The 15,837-nt window shown below is 39.2% G+C and overlaps 1 protein-coding gene across 2 annotated transcripts; it reads right to left on the bottom strand.

The window, feature by feature from the left end:
- Positions 1–1,236: 1,236 nt before the first annotated feature.
- On the bottom strand, positions 1,237–15,722 carry LOC149312627 (protein artemis-like). 2 transcript variants are annotated; one of them, XM_089525031.1, is made up of 14 exons: positions 15,578–15,722; positions 15,200–15,251; positions 13,901–13,985; positions 13,465–13,524; positions 12,752–12,807; positions 11,999–12,100; positions 10,359–10,431; positions 9,342–9,482; positions 8,915–9,016; positions 6,263–6,399; positions 5,145–5,199; positions 4,208–4,296; positions 3,166–3,266; positions 1,237–2,196 (listed from the first exon to the last, which is right to left on the bottom strand). In XM_089525031.1, exons 1-14 carry the CDS (start codon positions 15,684–15,686, stop codon positions 1,598–1,600), a joined length of 1,761 nt encoding a protein of 586 aa, XP_089381157.1. In that variant the 5' UTR covers positions 15,687–15,722; the 3' UTR covers positions 1,237–1,597. The 2 variants fall into 2 exon arrangements, with proteins under 2 accessions (XP_089381157.1, XP_089381158.1); XM_089525032.1 differs by lacking the exons at positions 12,752–12,807; positions 15,200–15,251 and having other exon boundaries at positions 15,578–15,624.
- Between the last annotated feature and the right edge of the window lie 115 nt (positions 15,723–15,837).

The following is a 15,837-nucleotide window of genomic DNA, read 5'->3' as shown; positions in this document are numbered from 1 at the left end:
TTCGAATACCTGACCTGAAAGTTCTTTTAAAGATACTACACTGAAGAGTAAGTGCATTTACATAAGTCAAACAGATCTAATCTGTTTCAAAAATGAAGGGGAAGCAGGCAAAGATACCACCATGCCTACAGATGCTATACCTAGCCTCCTGTATAATTTATACTTTTAACATTTTCTGAAATGCTTGTTCCTTTCATGAACCAAATGCCATACTAGTTCTCTTCAAGATGTAGGGCTTGAGGGTGGAACTTAAAGAGTTTGAACATGGTGAGATGCCTTGGACAGCTTTCTTTTAAAGGGATGTGATAAATCTACAAAGATATATTAATCCATAAACAATCTTGGATTACATTTTGGGTATCATTAGTAGTAAAAGCCAAGATATTGGATGAACACATTTTTGTGGGTGGGGACAATATTAAGTAATGGAGGCCTTGCAGTATTGATAAGAAAGGTAATTGCAAGCAATTCTGTTAACTCTGAAACAATTTTACCAGATTCTACTGTTGAGCTGCCAGGAAGCTCAGAGCAGAGCAATTAAATGTAATCAGACATTTTAAAGCCATGGTATTAAAAAAATTGACAACAGTTAACAAGTTCTTTAGCAGTAATGCATTGTTGATGGGAAATAAACAGGGATCAGTAAAACTTGTACCAAACTCACTTTGAAATCAGTGAAACTCAGACTACCAGTAGTCTCTCTCCTTTACCTTTCAGGAATTGCCACAAGGATACTCATTACTATTGCCATTGCATCCACTGATATACAAGCATTATGATTTATGAGTCACATTACTGAGGATTCTATATGGTATCAGAGAAGGTCCATGGGGGTGACACCAATCCTAATGTAAATAATGTTAAACTTTAAAATTCTAGCATTCTGGTGCATTTGATAGCCTTTTGGGCTGAAGGGCAGGGTATAAATACCATAAATAAATAAATAAAATTTGCTCAATTGAACAATTCATGTAAAATTCTATAGTAAAGGACTGGAAAATCACCAAACACTATAGATAACCTTGATTGTTTATTACTGAACACATTGTTTTCCCACAAATTGGGGGAAGATCATATCAACATTTTTAAAAATATTCAAAACATTTATATGCAAGTTGGAAGACACCACAGTAAATCATCAGCCTAGGGTTTCAAAGGCACTAACAAGTTGCACATGGATCACCATTCTGAATTCATGATTCAGAAAGGCTATATTAACAATACAAAACTTGATGGCTTTTTCACATCCCTGCAACCACTGTAAGTCTTCTGTCAAATTTTCTATACAGGCTGCCCAACTGGTTTGGTTTAGACATCTCCACATAAGGGGTGGACGGGTCAAAAGAACACTAAGAGTTCAACTGGGTCTTGGGATTGGATATCGATGATTTCTCTGCCTATTTGTTCATGTCCTATGTTGATTCATTCAGCCTACTCTTTGCCAGAGGAGGTACACTCATTTCCTGGGCTCCAACTTTGCATTCAGCACTAACTAAAGTGCACCACTATCCAAAGTCATGTCCATTTTGTTTTCCTCAGCAGGAAGATGAAAGGTATAAAACATTGACCTATCTACTTCCCTCTTTAAACAGATTAATTAAAGATTCCTTCGTTCTTGGGATAAGATTAGTACAGTATCTCCCTGGCTGTCCCACCCTTGACTGCCTTGTTCAGATATGTGTGTTGACTGAGAAGAGTTTTGAGAGGAGATATGAGTAGAATCACTGTCACTAAGCAGGCTGGGTGAGTGTGGCTCGGTTGAATCTGTAGGGGGTAAAACATTGTCCTCGAGTTCAGAGGTATCTGTATCTTCCTTGTTATGCTGAAAGAATGTATCCCACTTGGGGATTTCCAAATTAGACTGCTGCTTGCCTTCATTTTGCTTGGAAGTAGGGTCTGAATGGGCCAGTCCATCTGGATTTGGTAACAAAGCAGTGGTGTCTACACTGGATGGTAGAATTTGAGCAAAAAACATCTCTTTCTCAGACTCTTCTTCCTCATCGTCATCTTCACCATTGGATTCTTCACACTCCACAAAATCTACTTTCAAAGAAGTAGGCATGGAAGATGCCTTATAACTGTCCTGGTTTTGAGGTAGAGGTTTATTCTCAGATGGTGCAATCTCTGGCAGCAATTTTGGAATCTTGTATCTGATAGAAATTAATTCTGTATCAAAGAGATCATCACCATCACCACCTGTCAAGATAAGAAATCAAGCCTAAGAGAAAGTGTCAAGAAGACTATGAAACTACTCAAATCTGCATATGCCTCAGATAGCCAAAGTAGTGGGGAATGAGTTGCCTGAAACTCTTTCAGCTGAGCTAGTTGTCTCTGCAAGGAGTATTCCACTGGGTGGGCCCCAAATAAACAAATTCCTCCCTTGAAGTGATACAGTCTAGAATTCTCTTGGATGTATAGATCAGCATATGAGGGAGTCGACCCAGTTTTGAGTTGTACCACACCTGACTGCAAGTTGGGGGAAGGAGACTGACATGAGAAAGTACTTCTTTATACAAAAATTTCCAGAGAGAAAACTGATGTGCCAGAAATCTAGGTTAGAATCCTGTTCCCTTATAACAACTTTCTATTGCAGATTTTTAAAATGAGTATTTCATCATACAAGAACCCGTATCTGAATTGAAATGATAACAGTCAAGATAGGTTTATTATCTCACTTATTTGTCATGATCAGGCCTTGGTCTGCCACTTCTAGCATATTTATTTTGATTCTCTTTGTAAAGCATGTGGTTAAAAGTGTTATTTCTCACATGAATTTAAGATATTCAGTGTCACTGCAGCAATTCTAGCAGAAATTCCCGAAAGCATCTTTTGAAGCTGATACACTGTGGAAATGACTAATTGTACATACAGCACTCATGTGCAGCCATCAAACACTGTGCCCAATTTACAACATAATGATACAGGAACCAAATTCTAACCCTCAAATAAATCCATCAAGCTGACTGGGTGACCATGGGCCAACCACTTTCTCCCAGCCTCACAGGGTTATTGTAGAGGACTACTCATCCTATCTGTGCTCCTCAGTAGGAAGTTCAGATCAAAATGGAATTTTAATGATATGGTAATATATAATGCGTGATTTGCTGGGCTGAAACCACAATACTTGCTCCTTGGCCACTTCCACCTGAAAACAGCATCTCTTACCTGCATCTGCTAGGTCCAAAGTTCTGGCTCTCTTCAGTGCTCCAAGTGGTTTATACATTGGCTTGTTATTTTGGCTGTACATTCTGCACAATGGCTTTAAGCTGAGAATAAGCAAATCAGTCCCATTAGGCTTTTTAGGAAACTAAGCCCTGCAACACTTTTTAAACTTATTTAATGAATTAATTTATATCCCACTTTTCTCCTGAATGAGATTCAAAATACCTTACAACCTAAATTGAAATATAGTAGTTGAAACAGTATTAGGTACAAAAGTTTAAAAAACATTAAATAATAACCTTCAATTACAACATTATTTTTAAAATATTAAAATTTAAAACCATTAAAATGTTAAAATACAAAATGGATATTAAAACAGTCCACCCAGTTACACACCACTCCATCCTAGTTAGCCAAGGCTGAAGGCCTGTTTAAACAAGCTCTTTGCCTGCCCCTGAAAAAACAGAGGGCCAGATCAAACTTCCCTTGGGATGCAGTTCCAAAGAGTAGGTGCATCTGCCAAAAGCTCTCTCCTGTGTCCCACCAATGGACCCTCAACTCAGGGAAATGTAAAAGATAGGTTAATTCACAAAGCTGTTAAAATAACCAGAACTCTTTTGATGGATTTAGGACAGAAAACAGAAGTATGTAAGTCCAACTAAATAGAAAGTAAGCACTGTCAGTCAGTCTCTCCCTCTTTAAAATTATCTATGCACACCACAGAATAACCTCCTCTCCCCAAGTTACTAGATGATTCAAGGTTCATGTCACAGTGAAAAATATACCAGCCTTTCAGTGTTTCTCTTGCAGGCGAGGCCAGTGGGTGCAATAGATTACATGGGAATCCAACATACCACTGAACAAATACTACTAGCCAAGATTTCTCAAAGAAACACTTTCCTTCAATGGCTGTATTGGCCAAGATTCTCTTGCTGGCCATAGCAAATTTAAGGAGAGCTTGATTTTAATGCAGTTACCATTAATGTAAGGGATGTGGTGGCTTAGCAGGACAAGGCCCAAAGTAAAGCAACAAAAAGATACTTACAGTTCTATAACTCTATGCTCTGTTGCACCCACTGGAATTACATTGGGATATACATTCACTGGGCAAATATAGCTTACAAAATCCTGGATCTAGAAAGGGTGTTAGTAGAGGAGGCATAATTAATTTTCAGAATTCAAAATTCTTACAGAACTTTTTTGCATTCCAATTTTCAACAGCCTTGAGAGATAGAGCATTTCTAATTTTAAAAATAAGTAACATAGAAAGATCAAGACAGGCAGAGGAACACTGAGCTAGAAACTAGAATGACAAATGACTCCCAACATTATCCACTGAACCATGCCAACTGAGCTCAACGTTGGACTGCCCACCTGCAGAGGGCCCCTAATAATGCAGGTCTTCATATTTACACATAAGGCCCATTAACATTACACTTCTTCATAAAGTTGGCATTTTTTATTTCATTTCCACATTGGTGTGGTAAATCTAATAAGCATTTGCTGCACTCAGACCAATTTGGATGAAGGTCAAAATACAAAACATGATACAGTAAATGAAATCCTTAGTATCCAAACTTATCATTGCTGCTACAGCAAGCATCAGAAAATACAACTGCATATTCCAGGATCATTTTAAGTCCATGGGTATTTATTATGTAATTCACCAATTTCAAGCTCTGATGCCTCAAAGTGACAAGAAAGGAAGTTAACAGTGAACCAAGGGAGGTATATCTTCCAGGAATAAAATGGCTAGCTTGCCTAAACATGCCATGTCTTTTCAGACTGTTTTTTTATTGTTATTATTTTAAAGTGCCAAAATAATATATGTGAAAATGCACTGGATACTCAGAAGTGCACATGACTGCTTATTATCTTTATTATAAAGACTAGATAAGCAACAAATCTAAATAGGTGTACCCATATATTAACTGTTTTGTATAAAGGACACATTAGCTTCCAAAATAAACACATATACATACCTCACTATAAGAAGAGTGAAATGAAAAGCAAGCTCTGTATGAACTTTGCCCAGTCCTAAACAGAAATCATAAAGAAAAAAATGTGTTTTCACCCTGCTGTTCATCAGTATGTGGACATCACGTTAAAAAACAAACAGTGGATGATATATAAGAAGCTACTCTGAGGAACAGCAGAGTATTCTGTAGAATTTGAATCTTCTAAACAAACCCTGGATAAGCTCTGAAATTCACTAGCAATAGTTACTAGGTGACTGAATAGAGATTTCAGTAGTTTTCAGTCTAAGGTTGTCAGTCACTTTTTTGTATTCTAACTCCCAGGACCCCCAAACTATCACAGCCACTTTTCCAAGCTCTGATTTTAGCCCTCTTCATAGTAAGAGGTGCATACCTCTAATAACCCAAAGCCAGGACCAAACTGTATGAGAAATCCACTAGCCTTCATGTCTCTTTCACATGATCTTTCACAGACAGTTGGCAGACCAGAAGTCTAGAAAGAACATAGGATTAAATGGATTTTTATTCTACCAACACAGTTATTGTGTTTTCAGTGTTCCACAGAATACCTAGAACAGTGGTGGGAATAGCGTAGCCCTCCAGATGATAACTGCACCTGCTAGCAGCTTAAACTAGCATAGTCAATAATGAGGAATGATGGATGCTGAAGTTCAACAACATCTGAAGGGCCACACAATTACTATACTTAACTTCGATAATATGTCCTAGGTTCAAAACACACAGCAGAAATAATCCAGTTTGAGACCACTTTAAGTGCCCTGGCTCAATGCTAGGAAATTCCGGGAACTGTAGAGCTCTGGTGCCACAGTAAACTACAATTTTCAGGATTCCCCAGCACTGAGCCAGGGCAGTTAAAGAGGTCCCAAACTGGATTATTTCTACAGTGTGTTTTGGACCCTAGTCACTAATAAGCAAGTGTTAAATAGCAACCATCATAAAGTAGAGCACCACCCCACTTCATACAGTTTTGGTTCAAGAGATCTCTTTATTCTTTAAGGATGAGCAGTCACATATTCCACGTCACTAAACAAGCCATGCAAATGCTTAGAAAAGCAGAAATGATGGTAAAAACCTCCCTTCACCAAAACCTATTCTCTGCTTACCTCACTATTACATTAGTTTTCCTTGTCCTTTCTCCAAACCACATTGTAGATGGCTTGACACTAATGATATGCAACGGTTTACCATTCTGGGAAGTCATTCCACAGGGCAATCTGTTCCCTCGGAAAATTTCATCATCCTGTTGGACACAATATCAACTGAAACACACAGGCAGATCATAAACAAGCAAATCCCTCTTCAGTATCTCGGGTCATTTGATAGGTTCTTCTCCTTTCCTCACTTTCCTACTGGAAATCAGTCTACCCTCCAGCCTACTGCAGTAAAAGCATTAGAATTTTTCAGGAAGAAACTCTTCTAGAACATGGCCACATAGCCTGAAAAACCCACAAAAATTATTAGATTTTTTGTTGTAGTTGTTAACTGTCCTTGAGTTGGCCTCAACTCATGGTGACCCTGTGGACAGGACATCTAGACCCCCCGTCTTCAACTGTTCTGCTCAGCTCCTGTAGCCTCTTGGTCTCACTGATTGAGTATATTCATGTGGCATGTGGTCTTCCTCTCTTTCTACAGCCCTCCACCTTTCTTAGGATCATTGTCTTTTCTAAAAGTCTTTCCTTTTCATGATGTGGCTAAAGTACTGCAGCCTCAATTTAGTCACCCTGTCTTCCAGGGAGAATTTGGGCTAGATCTGTTCTAGAACTCATTTGTCTTCCTTGCCATCCACAGTATTCTCAGCACTATTGCCTCAGTAGGTTAAAAACTTTATATTTTGGTCATGAAGAAAGCAGATGCAAGGCTGATCTATAGGTGTAACATCTAGTTGCTAGGTTCATGTTAAGAAGTTATATGAAGTGAAATAAAAGATAATTTACCTATGCTGTTGGGAAAAATATAAGCAAAACAGGGTTATTCCCCCATCCCAAGTTGAAAAAACCTGTAGGTTTGAGCCAGACAATGATCACAATAAGAGGTCTGCTTAATACACAGAGGCTGACAGCCCTGGATTTTTAAAAATTATTTAACATCATTCTCAAAACATACCAACACCCAGAGAAAAGAATTCAGATCCTGTGGTCTGGGCATCTATTTGTTCTATACGCAATCTCACTACCTTATTTCATTTCCTAAGGACCTAACTATATCCTAATATGTTTTATATTTTTCTCTGAGACTCAGTTGTCAATATTGTTGGCCCACTAAATCAGTGGAAACTTGATTAAGACAACCCTTGTATAAGTCCCACTGATTCTATGTGCCTATTCTAGTTGAGATTAACAACTGTTTTTAGGTATTAGATCCAAAACACACTGCAGAGAAAATCCATTTTTAGACTGCTTTAACTGTCCTGGCTCAATGCTAGCGAATACTGGGAACTGTAGTTTATTGTAGCACCAGAGCTCTCTGACAGAGAAGGCGAAATATCTCACAAAACTACAATTTCCTAGCATTGAGCCAGGGCATTTAAAGGGGTATCAAACTGGATTATTTCTGCAGTGTGTTTTCGACCTTAGTCACCATAAGGCCTTTGCCATGAGATAGAAAACAACGTGAACATCAGGAGGAACTTCCTGACAGTAAGGACTGTTTGATAGTGGAATACACTCCCTCAGAGGATAGTGGAGTCTCCTTCCCTGGAGGTCTTTAAACAGAGGCTGGATGGTCATCTGTCGGGGATGCTTTCATTGAGAGTTCCTGCATGGCATGGGATTGGACTGGATGGCCCTTGTAGTCTCTTCCAACTCTACAATTCTATGATTTATGTCACTACCCACCAAAGCTGGTAATAGTGCTTCTATTGTGGGGGTGCAAATCATTCTCTCCCATGGAACTTCAAATCCTGATCTGTAGATCTGAAAAATTCTCCAGATCTAGTTCTCAAGTGGTCTAGCAACTGCAAAAGGTAGGGCAAGGAAGTTCTGGTGCATCTGCAACTGCAGTGTAGGATGCCGGATTTAGAAAACAAATATTTGCATGATGGGGTAGCCATGTTTGTTTACTCGTTATTTGTTCATTTCTATTTTTCTAATATTTTAGACAATTCAGTAATAAGAATTCTCTGAGTAAGGCTGGAGCAGCACATCTGCCCTGTCTGCATTTGAAACTGGGATAACACTCTAACTGCTCCTGGGCTCTAAGGTTCCCTGGTATTTATTAACGCCTGCCCTACATAGTTGGGGACTCTCATATGATAAAGGTCTTAACCACCATGTTCTTCCATGACATTTCTTTTTTCACAACTTCCTGTTCTTCTTTAATGGTATCGCCTGACGTTTGGTTTTTTGTTTGTTTGTTTGTTGTTTTTTGTAAAGGTGCCCATTTGATGGAACACTTCCTTCCAGCCCCTATCTCTTTTGTATGACTTTTTCAGCAGATAACACGCTAACAGCAGTTTTTTAATTGTGAAGATTTTTTTAAAATTCTAGACTGCTTTGTGTGACATCTTGATTTTATTTTTTTAATAATCATTTTAGCAGAGCAACCAATAACTGACTCACTAAAAATAAAATAAAAATAAAGGCATGGAGCTATTATTTATGTTTCTTTTCCTTACTGTACTCCAGTAGCTACATCAGTCAAAACTCTCCCTTTCTCCTAGAAGATATACTCTTCATGAACACATCTGACAACTACTGTCCAGAGCCTCTACAATATTAACATCAGAAATGGAATTACAATGCTTAACAGATACACACCCTTGGATGCCGACATGCATGAATCTGAGTGTGCCGATCTGAGGTGATATGGTAAAAGATTTCCGGCATGTTTTTAAACATGTCCAATTTGTTCACATGTACCTAGGAAATTAAGTTCACAGGTGTTAATACCATTTCGGACTTAGAAAAGAATTGATAAATTATTAATTTCAGAGGCATATACCCCCTCAGTGAACACTTGTTCCCTCCATGCAAATCCTCTCTCTCCTATAGGCTCTCTGTGGTGTCTCTCACTTGAATTATGTGCCTTAAATTGTAGTTGGTCTGAGATGCTCTAGCTTTATGTCAGCCTCTTCAAACTAAAACATTCTAAATCAAATGAATATACTTTTTCCTTAACTGACAGTTTAACTGCAGTTGGCCTTCTTTCCATTCTGAAAGAAATTGTGCTGAATAGCAATCTTACCTTGATTCCAAGCTCTTCACTGAGATTTGTGAATAAATACTCATATCCATAAGCAGCTTTGCAGTTCAGCCACACTACGTGATAGGGACTCAGAGTGATCCAGCTTTGTACTAATTCTAATATACCCTTCATACATTCTTCCTATAAAGGGAAAGAGGGCAAGATATTGATTTGAAATAAAAGTCTGGCAATATCATGGATCAAAGTTATGTTTAATTCATTTGATCCCACAGTTGGTCTGCCATGTCTAAACTCAAGTCACCTATGATTCTGTGGAGGCATTGTTGGAAATAATTTCCATAGTTCACGATCCAGCCCTGTCTCTGATGGCTATTCTACTTTGAAAGGGCAGTTCTGTTTGTTCATACATTCACAAAACCTGCACCCTGAGCATCATGAATGTGCAAATTTATCAAATTTTAACATCAATATATTATGTGCCTTGTTCTCCATCAAATTCATCTACACTAATACTGTTTTCTCTTGATAGTACTGATCCCACAACAGCTCTCTAGGGTCAGGTTTCATACAGGGATATTTTAAAACTATGCTACCAGAGATTACTTTAACTGGAGATTCTCAGGATTGAACACAGGTTTTTGTTGTTGTACATGTAATGCCTGTGCTTTGGGCAACCTCCAAAATAGATGGGTCATTTAAATTTCTGTTTTAAAGGACTATAAATGAGAAAAATGGATGTAAAGGCAGCATATCCTTGTAAAAGAAAGTAAAATAAAACTATATTGATAAATTGAGGGAAATTAATTGTGGGTGAGAGAATACTCAATAATCCACTTTATGACCATGCAAGCCTAACACAGAGCAAGGCTGATCCATTGTAAATTCTACTGCAACTAAGGCAGAATAAATTATTATGGAAGAATATCTGATAGTCATTGTCACTGATCTTTCAGATGAAATTCTAAGTATGGCTGCCAGAAGTTCCAACCAGGTCTCTTTTTGGTTAACAATAAGGCAAAAGAAACTATATGATTTTATCCCTTTTGTTTTACTTACCCTGCTTGGTATCTGATAATACTTTGGATCACAGAAAGTGGTGTCTAAATATAAACTCTGGATGTCTTTCACTCTGAAAGAAAGAACAGGAATACCCTTAAGAGTACTTGTTATAAAGCTGATACTCTTCGCAGTATCAGCTGTATGATAACAGTATACTCAAGATTTCTACAACAGCTTCAGTGATTCAACTGCTTTCACAAAATAATACAGCCAAGAGAAAAAACTATCCTCATGCTTACTGAAGTCAATGCATTCACCATACAGTGTGGCCATGGTTCTGCACAGCAACAAATAGATATATCAGACCTTGGCAAGATTGCTTTTCACTAGCATCCCTGCCAATTCTGCTATACCTTTTTAAATGTCTGGTGTTCATGTGGATTTGGATCACAAATAATAATAAAAGTACCGTTAGGCACCTTTTAGAGAGGCAACTTCCAAATGCCTAGTAGCACATAGTTACACAACCATTTTTTCACAGAAAATAAAACAGTGTTTTGCCAGCAGTGAAGTCATGTAGTATGGTGAATCGGCATATGTGTTTTCCCAGCATGAAGAGCATGGCTGGGCACCAAATTCAAGCAGTTACAAATCAAGACACAAAATAGTAACTTCTCAGATATCAAGACTACAGTGCAGTAGTAGGTTTACTCTTTGGCTTTACTCTCCTAGGATTATCAGAACAACACTTTCTGAGGACACTATCCCTACCCTATAGATTGAATATACAGTAGTTCTGTCTCCTCAAACAGGTCTCCCTCCACAGGAGTGGCACAATGATTCTGATTGTGCATATACAGTATAGAAGGGAAGAAGTAACATGAAACAGATTTCATCTGCTGGGCTTATCTACCTTCTCACAATGTGAGGAAGTTGTCTTGTGAGTAATGTCAACCCAGTCATACTGTGACATGTGGGACTGGAGCCATGAAGTGGCTGTCACAATACCCAAAGCAAGAACTTCTCCTCAGACCAAATTTGGAAACCCCAACATTAATAATAACTGTATACATTGCGTGCCTGCCTTCAAATGCCCCTCTTGTCTAGAACTCTGGTTATTTTCAAGGAGAAATTTACCAGTCAGTTGTTTTACCATTAAACGTTATGCTATCTAGACTATCTGAAAGACTGTATCTCTCCATGCGAACCTGAAAGAATGTTAAGATCTACAGGGGAAAGGCTTTCTCTCAGTCCTGCCACCATCACAGGCTCATTTGGTGAGGACATAAGAGAGAGCCTTGTCAGTGGCTGCTCTTACCCTTTGGAGCTCTCTTTGGCAGGAGGCTAGGCTGGCCCCTTCTCTGCATTCCATTTGCCAGCAAGCAAAGACCTTTTTTATTTAAGCAAGCTTTTAATTGTTAAGCCAGAATAATTCTTATTTTGGGTCAGTTTTATCTGTTTTTAACTTTTGTATAATTCTACAGTGTTTATAGTGTGTAATGTGGGGATTTTAAAACTTTATTGTAAATGTTTTTAATTTGTTACCTCTGGAAACAAGAGAAAGGCAGCATAGAAATGGAGTAAATAATAAACAAACAAACAGTCTGATAACAAGGTGAAATAGATGTGAGATACTAATACTGTAAGAAATTATGGAGTATAATACACTTACACCATAAAAATTTAAGGTTTCATACCTGTTCCCTGAATGCAAAAGCTCCATTCTGGCCACTTCTCCTTTTGCAAGTCTGAAGTCTCCAGTATACAAAACAGTGCCATTTTCACCTTGGAACAGAAACCTAAATGGAAGCATATTTGTGTATCCTGGCGGCTCCATTTGCACATTTACATGCATGCATTTTAAGAACATGTGGAGGAAGACCATGGCTGCACTAGCTCTACCCCCCACCCCAATTTCTTCACGCACTGGACTGAAGCTGATGAGAACCTGCCCTAAATAAATGGAAAACTGCTTAGAATCTTCCACCTAAGACATTAATTATGGAAACAGACTCAAAATCTGCTTTCAAGCCTACTTTAAAAGATGCATTCAAGCTAAGAATGGCAAGAGAAATAAAACCCAGAGGTCCATAGCTCTTATTTTGTGACCTGCTGCTTTTAAAATTATTGCTGCTTCTTTTTTTTAGTCCTCCTTTTTTTTGGTTGCATTTTATGGGTTATTTTATTACGTCATAAGCACTTTTGTAGTTGAGTACAAATTCAATTTTAATATATTAACTATAAAATGCGGTTTTAGTGGAATCACCACATATTATTTAGTATGAGTCCACAGCATCCAAATTTGCAGACTCTGATGTCTGTAACCATGAGCTGGAGAAGCAAGTCTTGGCAACCACATCCTCATAGCATCTTAAAGTTCTATGTTGTTAAATCTATAACGTGTTATATTTTTAAGTTGCTTCCATTAACTATTTCAGGAAAATGCATACATGACTGATCCTGGGCAGTGGCCAGCTGGTAGAAGTGTTACAACAATATCTTCCTTCTGTAATGAGACACAGAACAAAAAGAGACACATTTACCTGTTATTTCCAACTATGGATGACAAAGAATGGACAATATAGCTTTATCCATCTGCCATACCTAGGAATATGACATAGAAGGCAAAAGTAGGATAGGAAGAATTGCACTGTTGGCCTGTCCCTAACCTCTATAGATTTATCTGTGCTGTCAGTGTCCCTTCACAATATGTTTTAGTCCACATGGCAGACTTTGAAGTGTTATAAAGGCATCTACTTTAGAGAAGGAATGAACATGCATGATCTGTGAACCACATTTGGTCTCAACCCAGTTTTTTGCAACCTGGGAGCCCCACTGTGATTTTTTCCTTTCACAAAAACTATCTCAGTTTGCTCCTACAGTTTTGGGTTAGAATAGGGCACAATGCCTCCAATCTCCCTGAAAGGCAAAAAGATGGAAATGGAAGTGACCCCCAGTTCTGAGATCTTTTCATTGCACTTCTTGACCTGCTATGGTTCCCAAGCAGCCTCATAGTAAATATCTGGCCAACAGATTGCTGGAAATTGCCCATCCCAGTACAAATACAGAGCAAAGAAGGGGAACATGAAAATGTTAAAGTGGAGTAAACAAAGAAATTAGGACAAAGGACTGAAATTTCAAAACAGCCAGTATATCTCACTACCTCACCGGATGCTTCATCAACTAAAGAAATCTGAGTTGGAGTTTCAACTTCAAGGGCAACCTACAGTAAACACAAAAACAAACATATAAGATGCATTGTGAGATACATACGTATTCAAGGGCATGGCACACACACCTAATCAAGAAATAAGACTCACTACAAAAACAGAACTTCTTCTATAACAGCTGTATGTGCACAAAGAAGAGTAATTTAAAGGATGAGCATTTTCAAGAGAGTCCCTAAGTAGTTAAAGGTTCTCTCTTTACTTCACAATATGACAGATGAATGAGACAAAATAAATTCAGACTTTTAGGATACTCTGCAGGAGAAGTTCACCTCCTATGACTATTCTAATTTTGCATAAATGGCTTGTTACTTTGGTTTTAAACTGCCAGAACAATGCATGTTGCGACATACGAGAAGAATGGTAACTTACTATGTGATTCTCCCAAAATTTATATCGTGGGTTAGTCAGTAGCAACTCTTTGGTTACTGGTGAACAGTACAGACGAACTGTTAAGCTTTGAAAAAGAAGAAAAAAAGTGCCTTAGGGGGAAAAGCAAATATAATGACAGTAAACAATAAACAATTCACTCCAGCCAAGATGGAAGGTTGTAACTTGAGTTTGTCAAAATGAGGATCCCATGCATCTTGCACACAGCTTTTGACATGGGAAGGATTTCTATGAAGAATCTGTGCCTACTGGGCTATTATTTAAAAGTAAGACCCATGGCCCTTTCACACTATACAATATATGGCTTTGATTGTACCTTACCTACCATGGTAACACCCTATTGAATCCTAGGATTGCAGTTTAGGGAAAAGCAGGGACATCACTTGGGTGATGTGCAGGGATGCAGGTGCACTGGCTGACACCTAACTGGAGTGAACCCATTGCCCTCCAAACGTCGAAGGAGTGGGGTAAGGTGTGTCTTATTGGGCAGAGAAAAGACAGTGAGATCAGCATCTCCTTTTCCACCCACTGAGCCTCAAATATTTTCAACTGAGCTGCTGTGTTTCCATCTTCATGCTCTATCAACCTTCTTTTGCAAAAGGGTGATGTAAAGATTTCTTTTGTAACTGAACTATTCACTGGCTAGATTAGGATATAATCTATCTATGATTCTATGTAAATATAGATTAAAGCCATTAGTAAGCTTTTGTTTTGAACTACAAGGTACTTGTGTTTTTTGGAGTCAGTCTCAGTTCTTAGGAAAGCATAGTTAGACAAGAGAACATTTCTGCTATCTGCTAATTTAAAGCTAGACCTTAACAGGCTTGGCTTTGACATTTTTGATATTCAATATTTTTTGTTTCTTTAGCAAAGGCTGAAGACTCAGGTTTTAAGGTGCGGTGAACTTGAGCAAGTCACAGTCTCTCAGCCTCAGAGGATGGCAATGGCAACCACCTTTGAAAAGGCTTGCAAAACAACAACAACAACAACCCTGTGATAGGTTCACCTTAGGGTCTCCGTAAGATGACTTGAAGGCACACAACACACACATACACACACACAACTCTCTGCCTGACCCAGCATATGAAGGATCATGCTTCGATTAAGAGTTCCTGCATCTCTGCACAGAGAAAGCTAAAGGTCTCGCAAAACTAAAAAAACAACAACCCATAATTCCATTGCATTGAGCCATGGCAGTTAAAGTGGCGTCAAACCGGATTATTTCTGCAGTGCAGATTAGAACTAAGACCTGAGCAAAAGCTGAAAGAAGCCACTGGTTACCTGCAGGCCAGTCTTCTCTTCATGGAGGGAGCTCTCAGGCCTTTCATGTGATCTAAAGAGTCAATCATTGAAGGTAGTTATTTTAGTGCGCTTTAGTGCATGGCGTAACTGGCTGCATCCACACTGGGGAAATAATCCGGTTTGGACTCGCTTTAACCCTCTTCTGGCTCAAAGTGCTATGGAATTCTGGGAGTTGGAGTTTGTTGTGGGGCCCAGAGTGGAGCTCCGCTCAGCTCTGGGCCCACAACAAACTCCAACTCCCAGAATTCCATAGCACTTTGAGCCAAGGCGCATTTAAAGCGGTATCAAACCGGGTTATTCCTCCAATCTGGATGCAGCTTTCGGGGTCGGAAAAGCCGGGCTAAGAGGCGTCCTCACCCTTGTGGCAGTGGGAGAGGAAGTAAGCCCGGGCTCGGAGGTTCTCCCGGTCGAAGCGATCCAGAGAGAGGCGAGGGTACTCCGCCATCCGTCCGCCGAAGGAGCTCATCTCTCGCGGCGCCGGACCACCTCCGTCTAATTTCCTCCACGCTCTTTCTTTCCGCGACTCATTGGCTGAAGCATCCTCCAATCAGCGGAGCCCCTGAGCGTTCCACGCGTGACGTCACGAGCGTAGCCCGGCCCCCTCTGTGGGCGGGGCT

The sequence above is a fragment of the Sceloporus occidentalis genome, unplaced genomic scaffold (genome assembly GCF_023333645.1).
Source record: "Sceloporus occidentalis isolate IW3139 unplaced genomic scaffold, rSceOcc1.0.p SCAF_5, whole genome shotgun sequence".
NCBI classification, from domain to species: domain Eukaryota; kingdom Metazoa; phylum Chordata; class Lepidosauria; order Squamata; family Phrynosomatidae; genus Sceloporus; species Sceloporus occidentalis.
This window is presented reverse-complemented; position numbering and strand designations above follow the sequence as displayed.